Source organism: Phyllopteryx taeniolatus, chromosome 11 (assembly GCF_024500385.1).
Source record: "Phyllopteryx taeniolatus isolate TA_2022b chromosome 11, UOR_Ptae_1.2, whole genome shotgun sequence".
In the NCBI taxonomy this organism is placed as follows: domain Eukaryota; kingdom Metazoa; phylum Chordata; class Actinopteri; order Syngnathiformes; family Syngnathidae; genus Phyllopteryx; species Phyllopteryx taeniolatus.
Window position 1 is genome coordinate 16676769 of NC_084512.1, and position 23907 is coordinate 16700675.

General features: G+C 40.0%; 1 protein-coding gene across 1 annotated transcript; it reads left to right on the plus strand.

The window, feature by feature from the left end:
* Nucleotides 1-3249: 3249 nt before the first annotated feature.
* abcc2 (ATP-binding cassette, sub-family C (CFTR/MRP), member 2) lies at nucleotides 3250-23410 on the plus strand. The gene is given in 34 exon segments (XM_061791176.1): nucleotides 3250-4401; nucleotides 4506-4727; nucleotides 7213-7386; nucleotides 8187-8333; nucleotides 8415-8552; nucleotides 8654-8776; nucleotides 8862-8917; nucleotides 10287-10533; nucleotides 10662-10846; nucleotides 11039-11216; nucleotides 11928-12182; nucleotides 12309-12374; nucleotides 12997-13134; nucleotides 13224-13370; nucleotides 13440-13524; nucleotides 13602-13668; nucleotides 13759-13885; nucleotides 15753-15929; nucleotides 16202-16369; nucleotides 16577-16703; nucleotides 16706-16768; nucleotides 17238-17373; nucleotides 17451-17553; nucleotides 17652-17871; nucleotides 17953-18107; nucleotides 18193-18348; nucleotides 19343-19542; nucleotides 19625-19751; nucleotides 19855-19956; nucleotides 21476-21619; nucleotides 21717-21875; nucleotides 21949-22115; nucleotides 22827-23021; nucleotides 23098-23410. Coding segments are annotated over 33 exon segments (4707 nt in total). The 5' UTR covers nucleotides 3250-4401; nucleotides 4506-4682; the 3' UTR covers nucleotides 23228-23410.
* Nucleotides 23411-23907: the final 497 nt, after the last annotated feature.

The following is a 23907-nucleotide window of genomic DNA, read 5'->3' on the forward strand; positions in this document are numbered from 1 at the left end:
AAACAAACAACCATTTGCACTCACATTCACACCTACGGGCAATTTAGAGTTGTCAATTAACCTACCATGCATGTTTTTGGGATGTGGGAGGAAAGCGGAGTACCCGGAGAAAACCCACGCAGGCACGGGGAGAACATGCAAACTCCACACAGGCGGGGCCGGGGATTGAACCCCGCACCTCAGAACTGTGAGGCTGACGCTCTAACCAGTCGGTCACCGTGCCGCTTGATTTTATTTATTATACTTTTATTTTTTTGTGTTGCACACCACACACAAAACCAGATCACACACATGCATGCAAAGAGATCTTGAAGGGGCACACAAACTGGCGCAACTCTTGAGCTATGGGTTTGGGTGTCAGTGTGTTGCTCAAGGGCACCTCAACAGAAGGCCTTACATATGAGCTGCTGCTACTCAGCTCTTAAGGCCAAGGCAATTCATTGTAAAACATGATAGAATCATGACGCATACACCACTGAACTTCGTATATGATCCCCAGCATGACATTCCAATAACAATGGCGTGACATGGCATTTGTGAGCCTTTATGGACTATGTTATGGTCTTGTTTTCCACAGCGAAGATGCTCATTGGTTCAGATGGAATGACTCAAAGCAGAGCAGAATAAATAGAATTCTCAATGTGACAGTTATTATTGTTGCTATATTGTATCTTACTAAGACATTAAAAAGCCTTCAGAAAAATCACATTGTCCAAATTTTTAAAGAATTTATTAAAAAATTATGGTGGAAAATAAGTATTTGGTCACCTACAAACAAGCAAGATTTCAGGCTCTCACAGACCTGGAACTTCTTCTTTAAGAGGCTTCTCTGTCCTCCACTCGTTACCTGTATTAATGGCAATTAATTTGAACTCATCAGTATAAAAGACACCTATCCACAACCTCAAACAGTCACACTCCAAACTCCACTATGGCCAAGATCAAAGAGTTGACAAAGGACACCAGAAACAAAATTGTAGACCTGCACCAGGCTGGGAAGACTGAATCTGCAATAGGTAAGCAGCTTGGTGTGAAGAAATCAACTGTGGGAGCAATTATTAAAAAATGGAAGACATACAAGACCACTGATAATCTCCCTCGATCTGGGGCTCCACGCAAGATCTCACCCTGTGGGGTCAAAATGATCACAAGAACGGTGAGCTAAAATCCCAGAACCACACGGGGGGACCTCGTGAATGACCTGCAGAGAGCTGGGACCAAAGTAACAAAGGCTACCATCAGTAACACACCATGCCGCCAGGGACTCAAACCCTGCAGTGCCAGACGTGTCCCCTTGCTTAAGCCAGTACATGTCCAGGCCCATCTGAAGTTTTCTAGAAAGCATTTGGATGATCCAGAAGAGGATTGGCAGAATGTCATATGGTCAGATGAAACCAAAATAGAACTTCTTGGTAAAAACTCAACTTGTTGTGTTTGGAGGAGAAAGAATGTTGAGTTTCATCCGAAGAACACCATACATACTGTGTAGCATGGGGATGGAAACATCGTGCATTTGGGCTGTTTTTCTGCAATGTGACCAGGACGACTGATCTGTGTAAAGGAAAGATTGAATGGGGCCATGTATCATGTGATTTTGAGTGAAAACCTCCTTCCATCAGCAAGCGCATTGAAGATGAAACGTGGCTGGGTCTTTCACCATGACAATGATCCCAAACACACCGCCCGGGCAACAAACGAGTGGTTTTGTAAGAAGCATTTCAAGGTCCTGGAGTGGCCTAGCCAGTCTCCAGTTCCCAAACCCCATAGAAAATCTTTGGAGGGAGTTGAAAGTCTGTGTTGCCCAGCGACAGCCCCGCAACATCACTGCTCTAGAGGAAATCTGCATGGAGGAATGGGCCAAAATACCAGCAATAGTGTGTGAAAACCTTGTGAAGACTTACAGAAAACGTTTGACCTGTGTCATTGCCTACAAAGGGTATATAACAAGGTATTGAGATGAAATTTTGTTCTTGACCAAATACTTATTTTCCACCATAATTTGCTAATAAATTCTTTAAAAATCAGACAATGTGATCTTCTGGATTTTCTTTTCTCATTTTGTCTCTCATCGGTGAGGTGCAACTATGATGAAAATTACAGGCCTCTCTCATCTTTTTAAGTGGGAGAAGTTGCACATTTGGTGGCTGACTAAATACTTTTTTGCCCCACTGGATGTCCTGGAATTTTCTACTTTCCCAAGACTTAATCAATAGAGGAACTAAAAAATGTATCTATTGTTGCAAAGTTTTTTCTCTTTTTTTTTTTTACAAGTTGCATCCTCTCCCCTGAAGTAGGCTTTACACAATCAGGATTTTTGGGGCCGATTAGCGAACTTAAAAAAACGATAACCGATCCGATCACATGATGGAGGAATGTGTCTGTTTAAATGTGTTAAATGTCTGTTAATTTACTGTATATACTTGTGTACTTAATTGCTCCAAAAAATATATTTACAATAAATAATGTATCTTTGTTCCTCTATTTATGCCAGTGAGGCATAGTGACAGACAGAACAAATGAATGGTCTTCTATTAGATGGCAGGAAGTAAATACAGTAATGAATGTATACACTTTTTGTGACATTTTTGTTTGTTGGTGTGCCGTGAGATTTTTCAATTGATTTTCCTTGGCTCCGTAAAGGTTGGAAATCACTGCTCTAGTCAGGTCATGTATTCTAATTAGTCAGGTCAAACCAACATTACAAAATGACATAAATAATGGGTGCTAACTTACTGTAATTAAATTATTTTTAATTAAATTACTTCACCCCCACCGAAACTTTAGAGCATGATTCGACAGAACGACGGCATGTTTACGTCCAACCGTTGGTGGTACCACTAGCTTGCTAGGCTACATAACGTTTTTTTTTTGCCTGCTTGCGAGCCGTATCGTATTAAAAGTATGTGAACATACCTGAAGCAAGCCTTAAACAAATGTCCTCTCCTGAGCACCGGTTACCACCAACACGTTTTTCACACGTCGCCATGGTAACGAGTGTATCCGGTCGCGTTTGCATTGACGCGATGAAGATCGGGAAAAAACGGGATGCGGTGGTATCGGAATACAAGATTTTATTGCAGTAGTCTGACATGGTGCAATCGTGAAGGAGCAAATTTGTCTTGTAGTCTGATCCGCGGATTACGTGTTGTCTCTCTCAGACGTGTTGTCTGTTCCACACCGCCGACATGTTTTTTTTTTTTTTTTTTTTAAATAACTTCATTGGCCGTCAGATATTTACAGGACTACGCCAAAAGACACGCAACAAGGCTAAAAATAAACTAGCTTTTGGATTCAAATATACTGGGCAGGATGGCGACACGGCGTAAATGTCGTCATTGATCGGATCGGCGAATTATGACATTAAGGCGGATCAGCCGATCAGCATAAAATGCTAATTATCGGCCGATACCGATAAGGCCGCTAAAATCGGTGTAAAGTCTAATAAACGGTACATCTCTTGCATTGTTTGCATTGGATTTTACACCACAAATTATGTAACCTACACAGCCAACAAGCCATTGTTGTAACCCGATAGGCACTCACATTGAACTTTTAGCAGATATTGTTTCATAATTTATGTTGTTTATTATATTAGCATTGTGGACTTTGGTATTTACACTCACTTCACATGTCCATTGAGCTAGCACTCTCATCAAAAGTCAGCTGAGTTATAAAATATATAATCATTAACCTCTGATCCATCCCTGGCAAGTTCATTTCTGCACAGTAACTGCAGCAGTGTTCATGTTTATGATGACATCCACGTGTGGGTCATGTAATGTTGAGGATTTGTGTGAAGTGGGCCTCTACAAAACGGACACACGCACACATTCACACAAGCATAAAGTCATCTGTGTTGCATTACCATGAAAATAAGCACATGGAAGGACACTGCTACAAAACAAAAGCACTATGTACAAAGCAGCAATTATTTTTTTTCCACTCATTTCTCATTGCTTACGTGAATTTTGAAAACAGAAAACAGGGGTTGAGCCGAACAGTCCCCACCCCATTTCTGGAACTGATATGACAGTTCCAGAAATGTGCTTAATGGTGGAAAGTGGTGGAAAAACAACAGGAAGGGGAGGAGTGGGGGCTAATGAGCTCACCCCCCTCCCGTTCCCTGAAAAACATTCAATTTTGGGCAGAAAGCATTCCTCTCTTGCATGCAGGGACAAGTCCCTCTCTTTCTGTCTGTCATTTGCTCGCTCTCTCTCTCTCTCTCTCTCTCTCTCTCTCTCTCTCTCTCTCTCTCTATTTGACTCTCTTTATGCAATTGTCTCCATGATCAGTTGAACTTTAGACACATTTGTGAGTGGAGGAGTATTCATGGACTGACTGCTGCGAGCTGAATTCTCTTAATGACTGCAGTGTTTTAGTTTTGTCATTCACCCCTAACAAGTAGGTTCCATGTGTGAATGGGCTTGAAGACACCCACGAGGATAATCATCTGACTGAACCGTTCTTGTTGTGAATCTGTTCTTATCACTTTTTATGTGCACAAGTTTTGCCTCCAGTTTTAAAAGACTCATGGCTCAAAGTCCCTCAAACGTCATATCCGGCCATTGTCATCCTGTGGGCGGACATGAGAGAGTGAGGAGCTCTTGAGTGGAGCCACAGGGGTTTAGGCGTCAGAAGTTGACCGGTCTTCCAAGGTTCGCCTGAGGATATCTGTGAGGACCATGTGCGCTGTTGTCCTGGAGGAGTACTGTGGGTCTGTCTTCTGGGTGAGTGTGACAGCTTGAATGTCGCTGCGGAACAGCCTCGTGTTCACCTGAAATGGAGTAACTTTCATCTTGTAATCACCAAAAACATATACAAAGGAACCTTCAAAAGTGGTATAATTTGGAGTTCAATCTGGGAAAATATGCCTTAAAAGACAAAATATTTTGGCTGCACAATCTTCATGCCTTATGTCATGCAAGACTTCCAGGTCAGTGAGCATGTGAAGAATTAACTCCACAAATATATTTTCTTTGGCTTTTTTGTAAAAGTGAAGTTAATGTTAAAATGTTGGCTGTACATCTTATAAAGAGTTCACAATTTCCTATGAGATTTTATTTTTAACAAATCTGAGTTGAACCAGCATCCCGGAACGTTTTTGTGATGCCAGTTATGGCAAAGAGGAAAAGTATGGTGATAACCATAAAACTGGAAATTGGAAAATATAGCAAAACCTTTAATTACATATAATTTTTTTTAATTTTTTATTCTCTGTAGCATATGCTAACGTAAATTCACACTACCAACTAATTAATCCCAGCAATATCAATAAAATGTCACTAAGTGACGGTATCACTCACTAATTTTTTTTTGTCAGGGTGAGTAGTTTTACTTTATTTTATTTTACTATTCAGGGTTTAGCTTCTCTTTACACTTGTATGACAGTTAGGAATGTTAAAATTTTACTTAAAACATTACCTGTACAATCTATGAAGTCTCCATGATGGTGAGCTATTTAAAAATGGATTCACTTGCAATGCTATGATTGCTATGATATACTGTATTTTTTTTAAAATTATTATTAGAACAACTTGGAAGTTAACCTGAATCACAGAATGGATCGTTTTAATTTTTGGCGCTTCCTCTGTATTTTAAATGATTACTAGGAAACTTACGAATGAAAACTCAATTTCATAAGTAAGTCTCATTTATATTAGAATCATTTTTGAGATTGTGTCTGTGAAGTGTCACGTTAATTTTAACAAATTATCTAAAATCAGACTAAAATAAAATCACATGCCCATAAAACAAAAAACTACTCGGTACAGATGTGACTTTATGTGTACCTTTGGGGTTTGTTTTTAACCTCAGTAAATGTGACAAGACAATAAATACTGTTAAATAAGCAGTGACTCAGCATGTCCGATGACTTGTTGCAAGTCTGTAGTAGCATGTAAGCATGGGAATTTTAGTAGTGCAATGTATCAAATATTGTTGAATCTTTTGTTTTTGTTGTAAGACTTCTTTCTAATAGGAGTATAAATAAAACCATTTCAAGTCAAGTTCAAAGTAAGTGGAAAAAAAATCTCAAAAGTATTACTTTATTCTTGAATTATGTTTATTTCTCAAAAATTTACTACTGTATTACTTTATCATTGTAAAATTTATACCTTTTTCAAAAGATATATACTTTCCCAAAAGTATACAACTTAATTCTCTTAGAATTAGAACCTTTTCTCAAATATATACATCTTTTTCCCCTGAAATATACCAGTATAATTAAAACATACAACTTTCCTCTTAAAAATACGTGTCTTTCCTTCTTGCAAAATCACAACTTTTTTCTTAAACATATATGATTACTGTCATATATAAATACATTTACATATATAAATATGTAAACATTCAATATTTTTCTTGAAAATATGACTTTATTCTACCCCCTCAAAATATTTTTGCAACAATATGTTTTCTAGAAAAAAAGACTGCATGTAAAATTCTACCTTCTTTCCTTCCAATATAGATTTCAATTATTTTTTTTATAACATTACACCTTTTTTCAAGTGATTGACTGTTGCCTTTGTGGTTATCCAAAATACATACGGATTTAAAACTGCCAACAAGATCAGCCACCAATTCAATGTTTACATTTTGACACGAAACACATTAGAACTTTGCAATTGTGAACTGATTTAAGAGAAAATATTGGACAATTGTCAACAATTAAATTTGCTGCCATGAAGATACGTACAGGCGGCACGGTGGCCGACTGGTTAGAGCGTCAGCCTCACAGTTCTGAGGTGCGGGGTTCAATCCCCGTCCCCGCCTGTGTGGAGTTTGCATGTTCTCCCTGTGCCTGCGTGGGTTTTCTCCGGGCACTCCGGTTTCCTCCCACATCCCAAAAACATGCATTAATTGGAGACTAAATTGCCCGTAGGCATGACTGTGAGTGCGAATGGTTGTTTGTTTCTATGTGTCCTGCGATTGGCCGGCAACCAGTTCAGGGTGTACCCCGCCCCCTGCCCGATGACAGCTGGGATAGGCTCCAGCACGCCCGCGACCCTAGTGAGGAGAAGCGGCTCAGAAAATGGATGGATGGATGGATGGATGGAAGATACGTACACTATCTTCATGGCAGTGCACTCAGACACTGTCCAACTTGAATTAAATGCATAAATAAGGATGTTTTGCCTGTCTCTATGCTTTAATAGCCAGGGCTTTGGCCTTCAGTTGAGATAGTAACTCCTTTTTATTAATATCGTGCTGCAGAACTCCTCATACGTTGAGAGAGAGGATCCGGACTTGCCAGTATGTTTGGAACAGACGGTATTGGTGTGGATCCCATTGGGCTTCCTGTGGCTCTGTACCCCGTGGCACCTGCTGGCTCTCTGCAGAAGGACAAAGGACATCAGACACATGTCCAAACTCTATATCAGCAAACAGGTAGTATAACACACATGTACTATTTCAAATGAGAACTTGCACATTCTGTCCAGATGTGATGGAGCTGGATTACCACAAAGCTTGCAGCAAAAACCAAAAGTCACATTATTTTTCCAGTAGCCAAATGAAAAAAGTCCTCATTAGCTGTCATCATACTTATTTTGTTATTTGTTAAATCTAATTTCCATCTTAAAGTATACACGGAAAGTAAGTGTTGGAAAAAAACAAATCGAATTGAAGATTCAAAGAAAGTAAATGAGTTAAAGATACAGCAAATGTATGTATTTTTAAAATTTATTTGATACCAGGGTGACTTGATTTTAATGGTCTTGTAAAACTGTTTAGTTTTCTTCTGTCAATACTAATATTTTTCATTAGTTATTTTTACTATGAATTATAATTATTATTTAAAAAAAATTAAATATAAATAAAATGAATACAAATGAAATATATAATCAAAATCAATCAAAATTATTCACAATTATGATACATTATTAATCCAAGGGGGAAATTTATAGTGAGTATAGTGCTGGAACGTAAACAGTAAACACATAACAGAAGACCAAGATAGGTCAAACAAACAAAAGAAAGAAAGAATTACAATAAAAAACAGTTTAACAAAGTAAAAATAAATTGAGGAATATTACATATGAAGAATGACTTCATAGGGAAAGCCTGAGCAATCAAATGTGCTAAATGTTGTTGTTAAATAATAGTATGAGTTATTATTGTTGTTTTCAAGTATTATTATTATTATTATTATTATTATTATTTTGGGTGATATCTTTTTCTGGCCCCAGCTTGTCGCATCCCTGCTGTTCCTCACTGCCATAGCAGGCCTGGCCATCACTTTAGGAGAAGACTTCAGTCCAAGCCAAGAGAAACCTACACCAGAAAGGAATCCTATGGTGTACTATACCAACCCCATCATTTATGCTGTGTCATGGGTATGTTTAGTAATGTTGCCTAACTGTGGCCTTTGTCGTGGAGAGATCACGTGCTTACATGCTATCCTTTATCTTTGTTAGGTTATGGTGCTGCTGTGCCAAGAAGGGTTACGACGGAGAGCATCAGTAGATTCTGCCACTCTCTTCCTGTTCTGGTTCCTTGCAGTTCTGTGTGATCTTTTCCCTCTGCAGACCATCATACGAGAGGCACTCAGGCAGGTAAGAATTGACAGCAAGCCCTAAGCACAACGTGGAATATCATCAATCAGACTTGTCATTGTTGGTGCAACTTTGTTATTAATCTCCATGTTGACCACTAGGGAAAGTTCGTTGACCTCCCTCGATTCTGCCTTTTCTGCATCGCCTTTGGCCTGGAAGTGATCTCACTCATCCTCTCTGGCGTGGCGGACATCTCTCCAGAAGCCAGGGAGGTTGTGAAAAAGGTATGTGATAGTTGACGTGTTTGCATTTCCCACCTTTTTTTTTTTTTTGCCTTACACATTCTTAAACTTTATCTTTCTTTAACAGAATCCAGAGGCAGGTGCACCATTTTTTAACAGAATCACATTCAACTGGTTTAATAGGTAATCCCTCATAAGCATGCACAAGTATTACACTACTTTAAAGTGTAAACGTCCAAGGCCATCGTGTGATGTGTTTTAGCAATTCTCTAATGACCATATGTAATTATATCTCTCTTTCGTAGATTACTTTTATTAGTTTACAATGATAAAACACAAAAAAATACATTAATGAAAGTCGATTTATTACTTACATAATACATAACACAGTATACTTGTGTCGTATGCAGCGAAATGTACCTCAAAACCATTCCAAAGACTGCATGATAACCACTCAGCCTGAGTGCCTTAATTAACTGCAGTGTGTGGTCCACATAAAAAGGTAAATGTCTCAAGTAGATGCCAGTCTTACCCCTCTTCGTTCTAATAATGACGCGCCTCAATAAATCGCCAGGTACATCATACACTTTAAAAATGTGTATGATGTAGAATGCCTTCCCTCAATTAGATGCCTAATCACCTTCCACCCCCCCCCGCCGCCACCCCGCTCTAATAGATGCCATGCTTCTATTAATTGCTGTGTTTCACAATGCCTCACCTCTAATAGGCACCTCCTTTCCCCCTCTTCACTGTAATAGATGCTGTGCCTTAATTAATTGCCAGATACGTTGTCCACTTGTAGAAATAAATGCCTCACCTCAAATAGATGTCACATTTTACTTTCGCCACACAGATACAATAGATGTTGTGCCTTAATTAATCAGCAAATATGTTATCCCCATAAAAAAATTATTGCCTCACCTCAAAGAGAACCCCCCCCCCCCTCCATTCTAATAGATGCCATGCCTCAATTAATCACGGGGTGAGTTGATGACTTAAAAGGATAAATGCCTCAAATATACACCTAATTTGACCCCTTGTCCCCTCAAATTTATTCCAATCCTCAATTAATCACCAGATAAATCACACAAAACAGATTCCTCATATCTAATAGACACCTTCCGTCTTTCTCTTGCACTTTAATAGATTCAGTTTTTCAATTAATCACCGGATGCATTGACCCCTTAAAATTTAGTTGCCTTACTTCAAATACACAACTCCTTTTGTATACAGTACATCCATTCTTACACACAAATGCCTCCTGTCACATTAGAAACCTTACTTCAGATATACTCATGGTAATCTTTGGCATTGAGGAAAAAATGCCCCAAGCAAGTATTTGAGAAAATGTGGTATTGGTACTAATGTGGCTAAAACTAAAACTTGATCGACAAATGGAACACTAATAAATGTCATTGCTAAGGTCTGTATCTGTCCTATGTCAAAATGACTACTGAAAAAAAGGTTTTAAAATAGGAAATCTCTTGGCCTGAGACTTTTGCACATTACTGTGCATCATGTTCACAAACCCATGCTGACTTGCACTCCTCAGTATGGCGATAAAAGGGTACAGGCAGCCCCTGGTTCAGGAGGACATGTGGGCCCTGAATGAGGAGGACACCACGGGTTACATCAGCCATCATTTCCAGCAGTTCATGCAGATAGAGTTTGCTGCAGCCCGGCATCGATATCAGAAGAGGCTAGCCAAAAAACAAATCAAGACATCCCATAATGAAGCATTTATAAATGGACTCTCCAGTGGTCTGGGGAAAGGCGTTAGTCAGGACGTGTTGATGATGGTGAGAAAAATCATGCACCACACCCTTAGACTGTTATCTTTCTTGCATTCCAAATTGATTACATTTATTGATCCAGTGCATGCAGCCATATTCTTTGTTTTGTGTGTGCTCCCATTATTTTTCTTTAGGATGATAGAGGCAAGAAAGAAGACAAAAAAGAAAAGAAAACCAAGAAAAAGAAGGAAGAAGAAAACTATCCCACCTCATGGCTCATACCCACCATCTACAAGACATTTAAATGGATGTTGCTTGAATCGGCCTTCTTCAAACTTCTGCAGGACCTGCTCTCTTTTGTCAGTCCTCAGCTGCTAAAGTAAGTCATCATTGACAAGAACGACATGAAAGAATGTCATTGATACTGTTATTACTTTCAAATTACATTAACTAGTAACATAATTACAGTATTTTATTTCATTTTGGAAATAACTTACCTGTTATTACTTATTTACCTACTGTTGATTATTTTGTGTGCTTGTGATGCATATGTCACCATCTTTCTTCCCAGGTTGATGATCACTTTCACTCAGGACAAAAGCAGTTATGCGTGGGAAGGTTACCTATTTGCGGTGTTGCTTCTGGTGGTGGCCGTCCTGCAGTCTCTCTTCCTGCAACAGTACTTCCAGCGCTGCTTTGTGCTGGGAATGAAGGTCCGGACTGCTATCATGGCTGCCGTTTACAAAAAGGTAAAAACAAAAATGGGGTTCATGGAGCCCATGAGAAGGCATGCAGTTACACTACTCGCAAAAGCCTAGGATCTTTAGCTTTCAGCTGAAATTTCAGGATGAAACTAAAATACACTGATCTTTACAGGTGAACTCAATTTGACCTTCTCTAACCTTTTGAAAGTACTTGTCCAACTGTTCTGCTTTACGTACATTTTGTACAAGTTGCTGTTCTGTAAAAATCAACTGAACGGCAGAATTCACAACAGGTGTTTGAGCCATGAATCATCCACTAAATTTCCAAGGACATCTATGCACTTTCTGTGACTCTTCCAGTCACTCTGTATCTGTGTTGCAACCGGCTATTGACACTCTGTGGCGCTCGCTCAGTGGTCACTTCCACATCGTATTTCAAGTCTCGCAATGGCAGGATGTCGATGTCAGTTGTTAGGTGTCACCTTGGTCTCGTGATGTCGAAATGTGAACAGCATGAGTGTTTAAATACCAATGCTGATTGTACCAGAAATTGTTTTTGTTCAATCTTTTTCATTCATGACACCAATTGTGAATTTTTGCTCTATTGAAATGCTGAAGAGTTGGGCATGTCATGTCATCCAGAAATTTCATCTGAAAGCCAAATAGCGCAATTTTTGGGCGAGTAGTGTATATTTTTTTGTGTTTAATGTGTTACAGTCATGATATAATATACAGTATGTACACATTTTCATCAAGGCGCTGGTGGTGTCTAATGACACGCGTAAAGAGTACACGGTCGGCGAAACGGTGAACCTGATGTCTGCTGATGCCCAGCGCTTCAACGACGTGACAAACTTTATCCACCTGCTGTGGTCCTGCCCCCTGCAGATCGCCCTGTCCATCTTGTTCCTGTGGCAGGAGCTTGGAGCGTCTGTTTTGGCTGGACTTGCAGTCATGATTCTCATGGTACCAATTAATGGACTGCTAGCCACTAAGGCTAGAAAATTCCAGGTTAGAAACACACATGCAGAAATGTCGTAATATGGCATATTTTTGCAAATGTATTTCATTTCTTGTTTTAGTTGTGGTTTCCTGCATACACTACTTTCCTCTCTGACTTACGTGGTTTTATTTCAGATCGAGAATATGAAATTCAAAGACAAAAGACTGAAAATCATGAATGAAATACTCAATGGGATGAAGGTGAGCGTCTGTCTTCACGGAGTCGCAATAATAGCCCTCAGTGGCAATGCTTTTATGATTGCAATCCCTGAAATGAGGTGGTCAACTGAGGCGATCAATGACAATCAAAAACCACAGTATTGATGGAAAGCTATTTTTGTACACAAGGGACATACTATAAAGTGAACACTGTTGTATGCATATTAAAAGCCAGAACCTAACCATGAAGTTAAGGAAGCTGGTCAAAGGCAGGATGTAACTGTAACAAGGGAAACATAAGCATACAAAGTAAAACAAGAAATAGACAAACAATAGATAGATTGTCAGATCCCAAGATCAAAAACTTATGAGTTTCAGAGAATCTTAAGCCTTCTTTTGTGCAACCACCACATGTGGCATTGCTTAGATGGAGAAGTCAAAGTTTTCTTTGTACTTCAGGGGAAAGGAAACTTTTCTTCAATCAGAGGCCATTTCAGTTTTTTATAAAATCCCCCAAGGGCCAAATAAAATTTCTGGAAAAAAAATCATGCGACAATCAAACAAATGTTTATTATTATAAATATTTGGGGGCTTTTTAAAACGGTTCCAGAAATGTTCTCCACCCCTGGCATGCTCCATAATTCTCTCCTTGTTCTCCTGTTAGATTCTGAAGCTGTATGCATGGGAGCCATCCTTCCAAGCTCAGGTACAAGACATCAGAGGCCAAGAACTGAACGTCATGAAGAAGTTTGCCTACCTCACATCTGTCTCCACATTCATTTTCAGCTGTGCTCCAGCTTTGGTCAGTCCTGTCAATATGCACATACGAGCAGAAGGATAAAATAATATTGTTTGTATAAACTTTTCATACACTGTCTGTCTGTGTACCAGGTGTCTTTGGCCACCTTTGCAGTGTTCGTAGGTGTGAGTTCAGACAACGTGTTGACTGCTGAAAAGGCGTTCACTTCCATCTCTCTCTTCAACATCCTTCGATTCCCTTTGGCCATGCTCCCCATGCTCATTGCTTCCATTGTGCAAGTAAGGAAAACAATTCACATGGCACATTCATCTGTCATAAAAGTCTCATTTTGTGGTTTCGTAATCTAGACAACGGTGTCCAGAAAGCGCCTTGAAAAGTTTTTGGGAGGCGAAGAACTTGAAAGTGATGTAGTGCGCCATGACACCAGCTTCTGTATGTTCATGCTTGTCTAAGAATCACTATGTCATTCTTCTCTGATAGATGTATGATAAATCTATCCTGTCTTTTAGGTTCTGCTGTTAATGTATGCGATGGTTCCTTTTCATGGCAAAAAGATGGCATGCCGCAGCTTAAAAAGTATATGTTCTGCAGTGAACACATCGCCATCCATCATGTCTTATTGCTGCACTGCTAAATGAACATTCCTGTCTTGTGTGTATTTTCCAGTGTGAGTTTGGACATCAAAGCGGGTCGGTTGGTTGCAGTCGTGGGAGCTGTCGGCTCGGGCAAGTCCTCTCTGATGTCGGCCATTCTGGGAGAGATGCATAGCACCAAAGGCTTCATCAACATTCAGGTGACATCTTCTGTTTTTCTTTTGCAAAAATACACACAATAGTTTCGTTAAAGTCAGTTAGTTATTTTGACTATGTGAAACAACCAGGCGGCGCGGTGGCCGACTGGTTAGAGCGTCAGCCTCACAGTTCTGAGGACCCGGGTTCAATCCCTGGCCCCGCCTGTGTGGAGTTTGCATGTTCTCCCCGTGCCTGCGTGGGTTTTCTCCAGGCACTCCGGTTTCCTCCCACATCCCAAAAACATGTATTAATTGGAGACTCTAAATTGCCCGTAGGCATGACTGTGAGTGCGAATGGTTGTTTGTTTCTATGTGCCCTGCGATTGGCTGGCAACCAGTTCAGGGTGTACCCCGCCTCCTGCCCGATGACAGCTGGGATAGGCTCCAGCACGCCCGCGACCCTAGTGAGGACAAGCGGCTCAGAAAATGGATGGATGGATGAAACAACCAATAAATAAGCTCATCATTTTATACTTTAAAATAAATTCTCCACATGTGCAGCAATACACTTTTGAACTTCTTGATGCATCTGGGGTTTAGTTTTATTGACCATCACTGTTCCTGCTGTGCACATCTTGCCCTCTGAGGGGCAGTGTGATACATGCAATGAGATACACACTTGCAGTAACAAAGAAAGTAATAGTAATAACGATGGAATATTTTTACTACAACTCGTTTTCACAGAGTTTGAAGAATATATGCCAACGAGTATTGTTATATTGCCTGTTTGTATGTGATTATACAGCGTTTGTGGTCCAATATTCATTATTTTGAGAGCTATAAGTGCCGCGAGTTCAGTGCTAATTTTTGTTAACTTGTCATTGGTGTTTTTCATTTATTGTGTGTTAGCTTTGAGCTCGCGATTTTTGTGAGCAAAATCGAAGAAATGAACGATTTGAACATTCAATAGGTGTAATTCTTTTGTTATGTGTGTTTGTTTTAAAGTGACCTTCAACTGGTATGTGAATAAATGACTTTGAAGGTCCCATATTTTGGCTATTTAGACCTCAATAGAGTGACTCTCTAACATGGACTTAGTATAAAAGTGACAATTGCATTTCAAAAAACACCTTGGTTTAGTCAGGAACTGTAGCCAGGAAAGTCCCCTCTGACAGCTACTTCCGTTTGACCCAGTATCCGCTTTGTCCATATTTGGGCAAGACTGCCCCCTTTCCTCTGACTGCTTGCCTCTGTGTAGAAGACCCACTTGTGAGAGCCCACGTGTTTGTTATGTTGACAGCGCTGGCTTGGGAACTGAGAGATAGGCGGAGATCTTAGCTAGTGACGTAAATAAGCTCAAGAAATTCGAATGACCTGATTTCAGGCCTCTCAAAAAAAAAAAAACATCTGGAACTCAGGAATGCATAGACAATTTTGATTCATATTTCACGTTTACTGAGGCACCATGGGGCCAATATTACATCCCAAATACTAGAAAAAGTTGGTTTGGCAAAATATGGCACCTTTAAGCAAGCAACATTCACTCTAACTCCTTGTTACTATGTTAGTACCTTAGCAACCTGTTGTTGTGATCACCTGGGATCTGCATGACCTCCGGGCGCTGGTGGTAAGAAGTGCTGCAGTGGAGCATGGAATGGAGTGCTTGTGTAAGAGTGGTAAAATCTGAGATTTTAGATCCAGTCCGATCCGATACTCGTATTTTTTGCTGACATCGGACCGATTTCTGATCTCAAAGATCGGACCGGGACACCCCTACATGGAAGTATAGTATTTTCTTAAAACAAATCCAGATACAGGTTGAGTTGAATTTGATTCATATTTAACAAGAAATTGGGAGAAAACCTTTGAGACAAGCACATAATGTAATCAAATATTTTAAACCATTCATTCATTCTTTCTTATTTTCCAGGGTTCTCTTGCCTTTGTACCGCAGCAAGCATGGATCCAAAATGCCACCCTGAGGGATAACATTATGTTTGGCTCTCCCCTCGAGGAGAAGCGATTCCAGGAGGTGATCCAGGCCTGTGCTCTGGCTCCAGACCTGGAGCTTCTTCCTGGAGGTGACATGACTGAGATTGGGGAGAAAGTAAGAACTGGGCTCAAGGAGTCACAAAATTAAAAAAAAAATATTTTTGTTGTTGTTGTTTTTAGCTGTGTGTGTGCGTGCGTCCATGTACATGTCTTGTGTAAACATATTATGTGTGTTCACTGAGATTGCAGCCCGTTAAATATTTGTGGATGCTTTTAAGTAGTCTAAGCGGCCAAAAGCCCAATATGGGATCACGTATAACTTTTTAAAATACGTTGGGTGTTACATTGTGTGGTTCTATTGTTCTTTCAATCTTTCTTTTGTGGTAGGGGATCAACCTGTCAGGAGGTCAGAAACAGCGTGTGAGTTTAGCCAGGGCAGCTTACAGTCAGGCTGATATTTATCTGCTCGATGACCCCTTGTCTGCTGTGGACTCTCATGTGGGGAAGCATCTTTTTGACAAAGTGATCGGACCTAATGGAATACTCAAAGACAAGGTCTGTGAATGCATCCTTTGTCAAAACAACTGTCATTTGTTATCTGTGTTTTATGACACATGCAGGAGCAATCAAAAGTAATGGCAAAGTAACCTGTTATACTGTATGTTGAACTGGAGATTGTGGATTAAAAGCCATTCCAATTGTATACACTATATTTTCTAGTTTCACTATGAATCAACTGCTTGAAACCTTGTGTTTATGCAGACTCGTATACTGGTGACTCATGGGGTGAGCTTCCTGCCTCATGTGGATGAAATTGTGGTCCTGGTCGACGGAGTGATTTCCGAGGTTGGATCCTACAACAGCCTCCGTGCTAGCAAAGGCACCTTTTCCGATTTTTGGACACGTATGCCAAAGAGCAGAATAATAATAAAAATTCCCCCAAATCTGAGTCCGGTAATTCAATCTTTCTTACTTTCACAATGTACAGTACACTTAGCCTGCCTGAGTGAATACAGTATTTGATTGTAAACTATTTCTGTTCTGTATTTTATTTAAAATAAAAATAGCAATGCATCTCAGTATGAAGCAATTCTGTTTTACATAATTGCAAGCCACGATAAGAAATAAATATCATTATCATCAGCTTGTTTAATATATTACATTAGTACCTTTCACCCAATTGAGTACAATTAATGTGATGAAAGTGCTGTTTTGATCAAGGATAGGCAACTGTATTTAGGTTAGTTAGATCATTTATTATTTATTTTTTTATTAGTGAAGTAACAGTAGTAGTATTATAAATAAATACAATGCACATTGAAAGTGGTAGTGTTCTAAAACTATATGGATTGTGAATGTCCAGAGAGAATAATAAGGTACCATTGTTTGCATTGTAAAATAATAAAGTTTGCATCTTCTGCAGAGCATGGCCAGGGTCTTGCAGATGAGGACATGGTCCCAGAAGGAGCTGACACCCAACCAGACTCCCCGTTGGAAGACACTGTAACTACAACTCTGAAGAGGGAAAACAGCATCCGCCGCAGCCAGCGCAACAGCAGGTACAGTATTACTGTGGAGAAGTGGGTGACAAAATACTGTTTTGTGTATATGAAGAGAATCCTCTGTTCTGTTGTAGTTTTAGAGCAGCAGGAAACGGCTCTACAAGGAAATCTGAAAATGCGGGAGAAACAAACAAAGGCAAAAGGCTAATCGAGAAGGAAGCTATGGAAACAGGACAGGTAGTTTCAGTTATTTCTTAAATCAATTCCATCACACAATTAAAGTAGGAAATTACATGTATTGAGTATATCTGACTGCCTCTGTCTTTAACCTCCAGGTGAAATTTTCAGTTTACCTCCAGTACCTGCGGTCCATGGGCTGGGGATATACTTGCACAGTCTTCTTGGTGTACTTCATCCAGAACATTGCATTCATTGGCCAGAATATCTGGCTCAGTGACTGGACTAATGACGCAGTGGAGTACTACAACATAACATACCCTGCAGGAAAGAGTGACACCAGGGTGGGAGTATTTGGTGCTCTGGGAGTGGTTCAGGGTAACCGTTACAAAAACAATAAATTATTTTAAAATGGTGCTTCATGGAGCAATCTTTTATACATGAAACTCTTTATGGCAGGCCTCTTTGTGTTCCTTGGTACACTGCTTCTGGCCAATGCCTCCGTTGCAGCATCTCGAATCCTGCACTCGAGGCTGCTCAACAACATCTTGCGTGCTCCAATGCTCTTCTTTGATACCACACCCATTGGAAGGGTGGTCAACCGCTTTGCAAAGGTGGGACTTATTCTACACTACTAGTATCTACATAGCATTTCCTCTCTCAGAATACATACTGATTTCCTCAACATTTGTTCAATAGGATATATTTACAGTAGATGAGGCCATTCCACAATCATTCCGCTCTTGGATCATGTGTCTGTTGGGGGTGCTGGGGACTCTTTTTGTCATCTGTCTGGCGACTCCTTTCTTCACCATTGTCATCATTCCCCTGGCGGTGGTGTACTTTTTTGTCCAGGTGAGAAAGATAAAATGTATAGTATACTGATACATGTGCAGAAACAGGATACTGTATTACTGAAAACATAATAGCGCAAAGGGAACTCAAACCCAACTGTATTGATGCAAGGCAAAGAAATGTACTGGACTACAAGTCTAGGTAATGTCACTGTTACAATGAAAAGTTTGTTGTTGCTTTTGACTGGAATGACACGAGAACACCAAATTTATATTTCCATGTTACATGTGATACCTGGACAAAATCCAAAAACTTAGCTAACCCTGCATGCGCATCACAAATTCCACTCAAATCAGAAAGATATTTTTTTATTTTATTTTATGTTGTGGCTTGCTGGGATTTAATTTAAGCATCCTTGGGAGAATAAATTCCATCTCAAAATAATAAACAAGTTTATGTGCCAATTATATCTATTTCCATGGAAAGTTTAAATTGGATAGAATTTCATGGAAATTGTATCACAATTCAAATAAGTTATTTGATTTAGTTTATCATTAATTTTTATGGCGGCGCGGTGACCGACTGGTTAGCACATCTACCTTACAGTTCTGAGGACCCAGGTTCAAATCCGGCCTCCCCTGTGTGGAGTTTAAATGTTCTCCCTGTGCCTTCGTAGGTTTTCTCCGGATACTCCGGTTTCCTCCCACATCCCAAAAACATGCATACTAGGTTTATTGAAGACTCTGAATTGGCCCTAGGTGTGAATGTGAGTGTGGTAGTTTTTCTATGTGCGCCCTGCAATTGGCTGGGGATAGGCTTCAGTATTGCCGCTGCCCTACTGAGGATAAGCGGTATGGGAAATGGATGAATGGATTCATTTTCATTCTTTCATTCACCTCCTACCATCATTCTGTTAATGTCATGAGCATGCTTTCACTTTTTTTGTTTTATTTTATTGACAGCTGTAATATTGGTTCTAAAATGTTGAATTTGTTTCCATTTTTTATTGAATGTATTTTATTTTATCTCTTGTCGACTTGACATCTTCAACCAGCGTTTCTACGTCGCAACATCAAGGCAGCTGCGCCGGCTCGACTCAGTGTCTCGCTCTCCCATTTATTCTCACTTTGGCGAGACTGTGTCAGGCCTATCTGTGATAAGAGCTTACAGCCATCAAGAGAGGTTCCTCCAGCACAATGAAATCACCATGGATGAGAACCTAAAGAGCGTCTACCCGTGGATTGTGTCAAACAGGTCAGAGAGCTAAATGAATTGCACTGATGGGTGTTGTTAAGTGGAGATGCCCTTGGCTTATGCATGTTTGTTCCATGTCCAGATGGCTGGCAATTCGTTTGGAGTTTGTGGGGAATCTGGTGGTTTTTTTCGCTGCTCTGCTTGCAGTTATTTCCAGAGATAGTCTGGACAGCGGCCTGGTTGGCCTATCCATATCCTACTCCCTTAACGTAAGTCATGCTCTGATGATGGTGGTGGTGATAGGGATGGGGATTGGCGGGGTGGGACTAAGCTATTGAGATGTGAGTTCTCTTTCTGATCTGGGATTTGAAGGTAACACAAACCCTGAACTGGCTTGTTCGGATGACGTCAGAGCTGGAGACCAATATTGTCGCCGTGGAAAGAGTGAGTGAGTACAGCGTCATTGAAAATGAGGTACGTCAATATAACAGCACGTTAACAGACTCTCACAACAACCCGCACTTTATTATTACTTATTTAAAGCGTAAATAAGATGGAAAATACCATCAATAAGCAGTTTCCACAATAAAACTGGGTATGTTCCTCCCCCACCAAATGTTTTCTTTTTTTTTAAATAATACTAATCTGCTAATTCGCAGTTGCTGAACCACAAATATGCAGGGGTCCATTGTATGCATTTATCTAATAACATAAAACATTTAAATAAAATGCGTCATATTCACCCAAGATGCTGGTTAATAAATGCATTAATGTGTGCAGATCACTGCAGACGTGGTTTGGTAGTTGAAATTGGCTGTAACAGTTTTGCTTTCATCAACCAATCGGCAGATTGCATTGACATGGCAGCACATTGAGGCTGAAACCTGATTGGACAAAAAAAATCTTAATATACACATACTGGAAGCCAAGAGGCGGCACAGTTTATTTTATTTTAGGTTGTGGATTGCTGGGATTTAATTTAAGCATCCTTGGGAGAATTAAGATCTATCTCAAAATAATAAACAGGTTTATGTACTAATTATATCGGATATTTCTCTATTTCCTTGGAAAGTTTAAATTGGATAGAATTTCACAGAAATTGTATCACAATTCAAATAAGTTATTTGATTTAGTTTATCATTCATTTTTTACAGCGGCGCGGTGTGTGACTGGTTAGCACATCTGCCTCACAGTTCTTAGGACCCGGGTTCAAATCCGGCCTCGCTTGTGTGGAGTTTGCATGTTCTCCCCGTGCCTGCATGGGTTTTCTCCGGGTACTCTGGTTTCCTCCCACATCCCAAAAACATGCGTGGTAGGTTAATTGAAGACTCTAAATTGCCCGTAGGTGTGACTATGAGTATGAATGGTTGTTTGTTTCTATCTGCCCTGCGATTGTCTGGCGACCAGTTCAGGGTGTACCCTGCCTCTCGCCCAAAGATAGCTGGGATAGGCTCCACCACGCCCGCGACCCCCGTCAGGATGAGCGGTACGGAAAAGCAAGAGAAACACTACGGAATGAAGAGACTAGACTGCAGAGAATAAAGATTAATACAATTTAATGGAACTAATATTATAATTTAGGTTATTATTAATACTTTTAACATTATTAAAGCTGTTCTTGTGTCTTTTACAAGAACTAGTGTTCCAGTGACTGATATGTGATTGCGCCACAATATTGTGTGTCCCTGTTTACATTTCTGGGAGCTGCGCCACATATTATGCCCACTGTGCCTAGGTTTTTGCTGTTTTGCTTCATTTCTCCATAATAGTTTTAAAGTTTAGTTTCACTTGGCGTCAATTGTAATAAACCAGTAACATGGTTTAATACTATTATAAAATGCATACAAATAAAGTCCTCCACCGTTAAGAGACACCTCCCTCTATCTGCAGTGTAATGAATAAATGCCCACAGCCATTATTTGTGTAAATACGGTAGTCTGTCTGCTGCTGCACTGTACACACATTGTTTAATGTGACATTTCTTTGAATTTAGGCAAAGTGGGTGACTGACACTCGGCCAGCAGAGAATTGGCCTGAGGCAGGAAGACTGCAGTTCGAAAACTACAAGGTCCGTTATCGACCCGGTTTGGATCTGGTGCTGCATGGCATCTCCTGTGACATTGGCTCCACTGAGAAGGTTTACGTGTGGCTTTGGTTTTTGAATATAATTTACATCTGAATTTACTCGCTTTATTCCAACCGTTTCATTTACTCAACTCTTTCTTTGCATGCAGATTGGTATTGTGGGCCGCACAGGAGCTGGGAAATCCAGCCTGACCAACTGTTTGTTCCGAATCATTGAAGCTGCCGAGGGTCGTATCCTCATAGACGGGGTTGATATTTCCAAAATAGGCTTACATGACCTAAGAAATAACCTCACTATCATACCACAGGTACACACAGTTCCAAGATCACACTACAAGACGGCTCAAAATACAGAGCACTGACCCGTTCAACTCTGTGCAGGATCCAGTGTTGTTCTCCGGAACTTTGAGGATGAACCTGGATCCGTTTGACAGATCCAGTGATGAAGAAATCTGGAGAGTTCTCGAGCTCTCCCATCTCAAGGAGTATGTGACAGGGCTGCAAGACGGATTGCAGCATGAGGTTGCAGAAGGAGGAGAGAACCTGAGGTGGGTCTTGACTAAGTGCATATCCCTTTGAATACACATCCTAGCAGAGTTCAAATGTATAATATTTGCTCAAGTGGTAATTTACACACACCCTTTGACAATCCAGTGAGGTTAGGGACAAAGACTTGTTGCGTGTGGTAAAAATTCACAAAAAGTAGATGAGCTTTTTATTTTATTGAAATTGAAATTGCTTATATTACAAACATTTAAACCCTAAATACAATATACCCCAAATTATGATCATAAAACATATTACTATCATTTCAAACACATCTTAAAACATTACCCTTACAAATAATTTGATTTTGAAAAATATTCACGAGAAGTGCAAGGATGCTGATGTGCATGTTGCTGCTTAGCAACTTGTAAAAATACCAATTACGTACTACTTTCATAGTAGTAATTTTATTGAATTTTTAATTCACATAGTCCTTTTTACTGTAATACTATAAATGACTCTATCTTTAGTTCAGCATTTACTGTGTATTACGTTAAGCAGCAACTAGCCATTACCAGCTGATCAAGTGTTCAGTTCGTGAATTGGAAAGGGTTTCCCCTATATGGGTATCACCTCCTAATGACTGAATTAATCTTTCAGAACCCTCTAGTTATCCTTGAATTCCAATAGTACAGGTGTCAATCAGTGCCAGCAGGACTTTAAATATCCTACTAACATGCGATACTTTGTGTACCACACCAACCCACTCTCAGTGTTGGACAGAGGCAGCTTCTGTGTTTGGCTCGGGCACTGCTCAGGAAGTCCCGCGTATTAATTCTGGATGAGGCTACAGCAGCTGTGGACCTGGAGACGGACAACCTGATCCAAACAACCATCAGGAAAGAGTTTGCACACTGCACCGTTCTCACCATTGCCCACCGCCTGCATAGCATCATGGACAGCTCGAGGTTAGTTCTTTTCAATTTTTCTCACGCAGCATGTGGCCCAGGGGTATACAAATTCATTTGTGTTCCTTGTCCACAGGGTGATGGTGCTCGATGCCGGTAGGATAGTGGAGTTTGATTCTCCGAGTAGCCTGCTTGAAAAAAAAGGTGTTTTCTATGCCATGGCAAAGGATGCAGGGATAACACAAGCAGAAATCACAAGTCTATGATTTTCTTTTCTTTTTTAATGCTAGTTTGCGTAAATTGCTTTTGAAGTTTGATTTTCTAAAGGTTGTATTGTGCGTTCAGAGAAATGTTATTTTTTTGTGTATATTGTAAACACAATCATATTTGAAGTGGAAATAATTTTGTATATACAGAAAAAAACATGAATAAATGTTTTTCTCAAATCATTTTTTTTAAGTGCTTGTTCATTTTAAATAAAATCTTGCCAAATGTAAAAATTTCACTCAAACTACATGTAGTTGGAATATTTAATGTGGTACTGGTGGTTAAAACATCTCACAGTCAAGAAGTTCTGGCTTTGAATTTTGGCTGAGGCCCTCCTGTGTGAAGTTTGCATGTTCTTCCCTTGCATATATGTTTTTTTTCCCGGTTACAATTTCTTCCTCCGCCACTCCAAAAACATGCATGTTATTCTAAATTGTCCATTAATGTGAGTGTGAGTGGTTACTATATTTGCCCAGTCCAGGCTTTACCCCACTTGTTCCCCAAAGTGGGTTGGAATAGACTCCCGCTGGCCTCTGATGCAAAACGAGAAAATCGATCTATCGTATTTATTGTATTACTGTTGTCGTACTAGAGCGACTCCAACTACTGGAGACAAATTCCTTGTGTGTGTTTTGGACACACTTTTGGCTAATAAAGATGATTCTGATTCCCCTTTGGC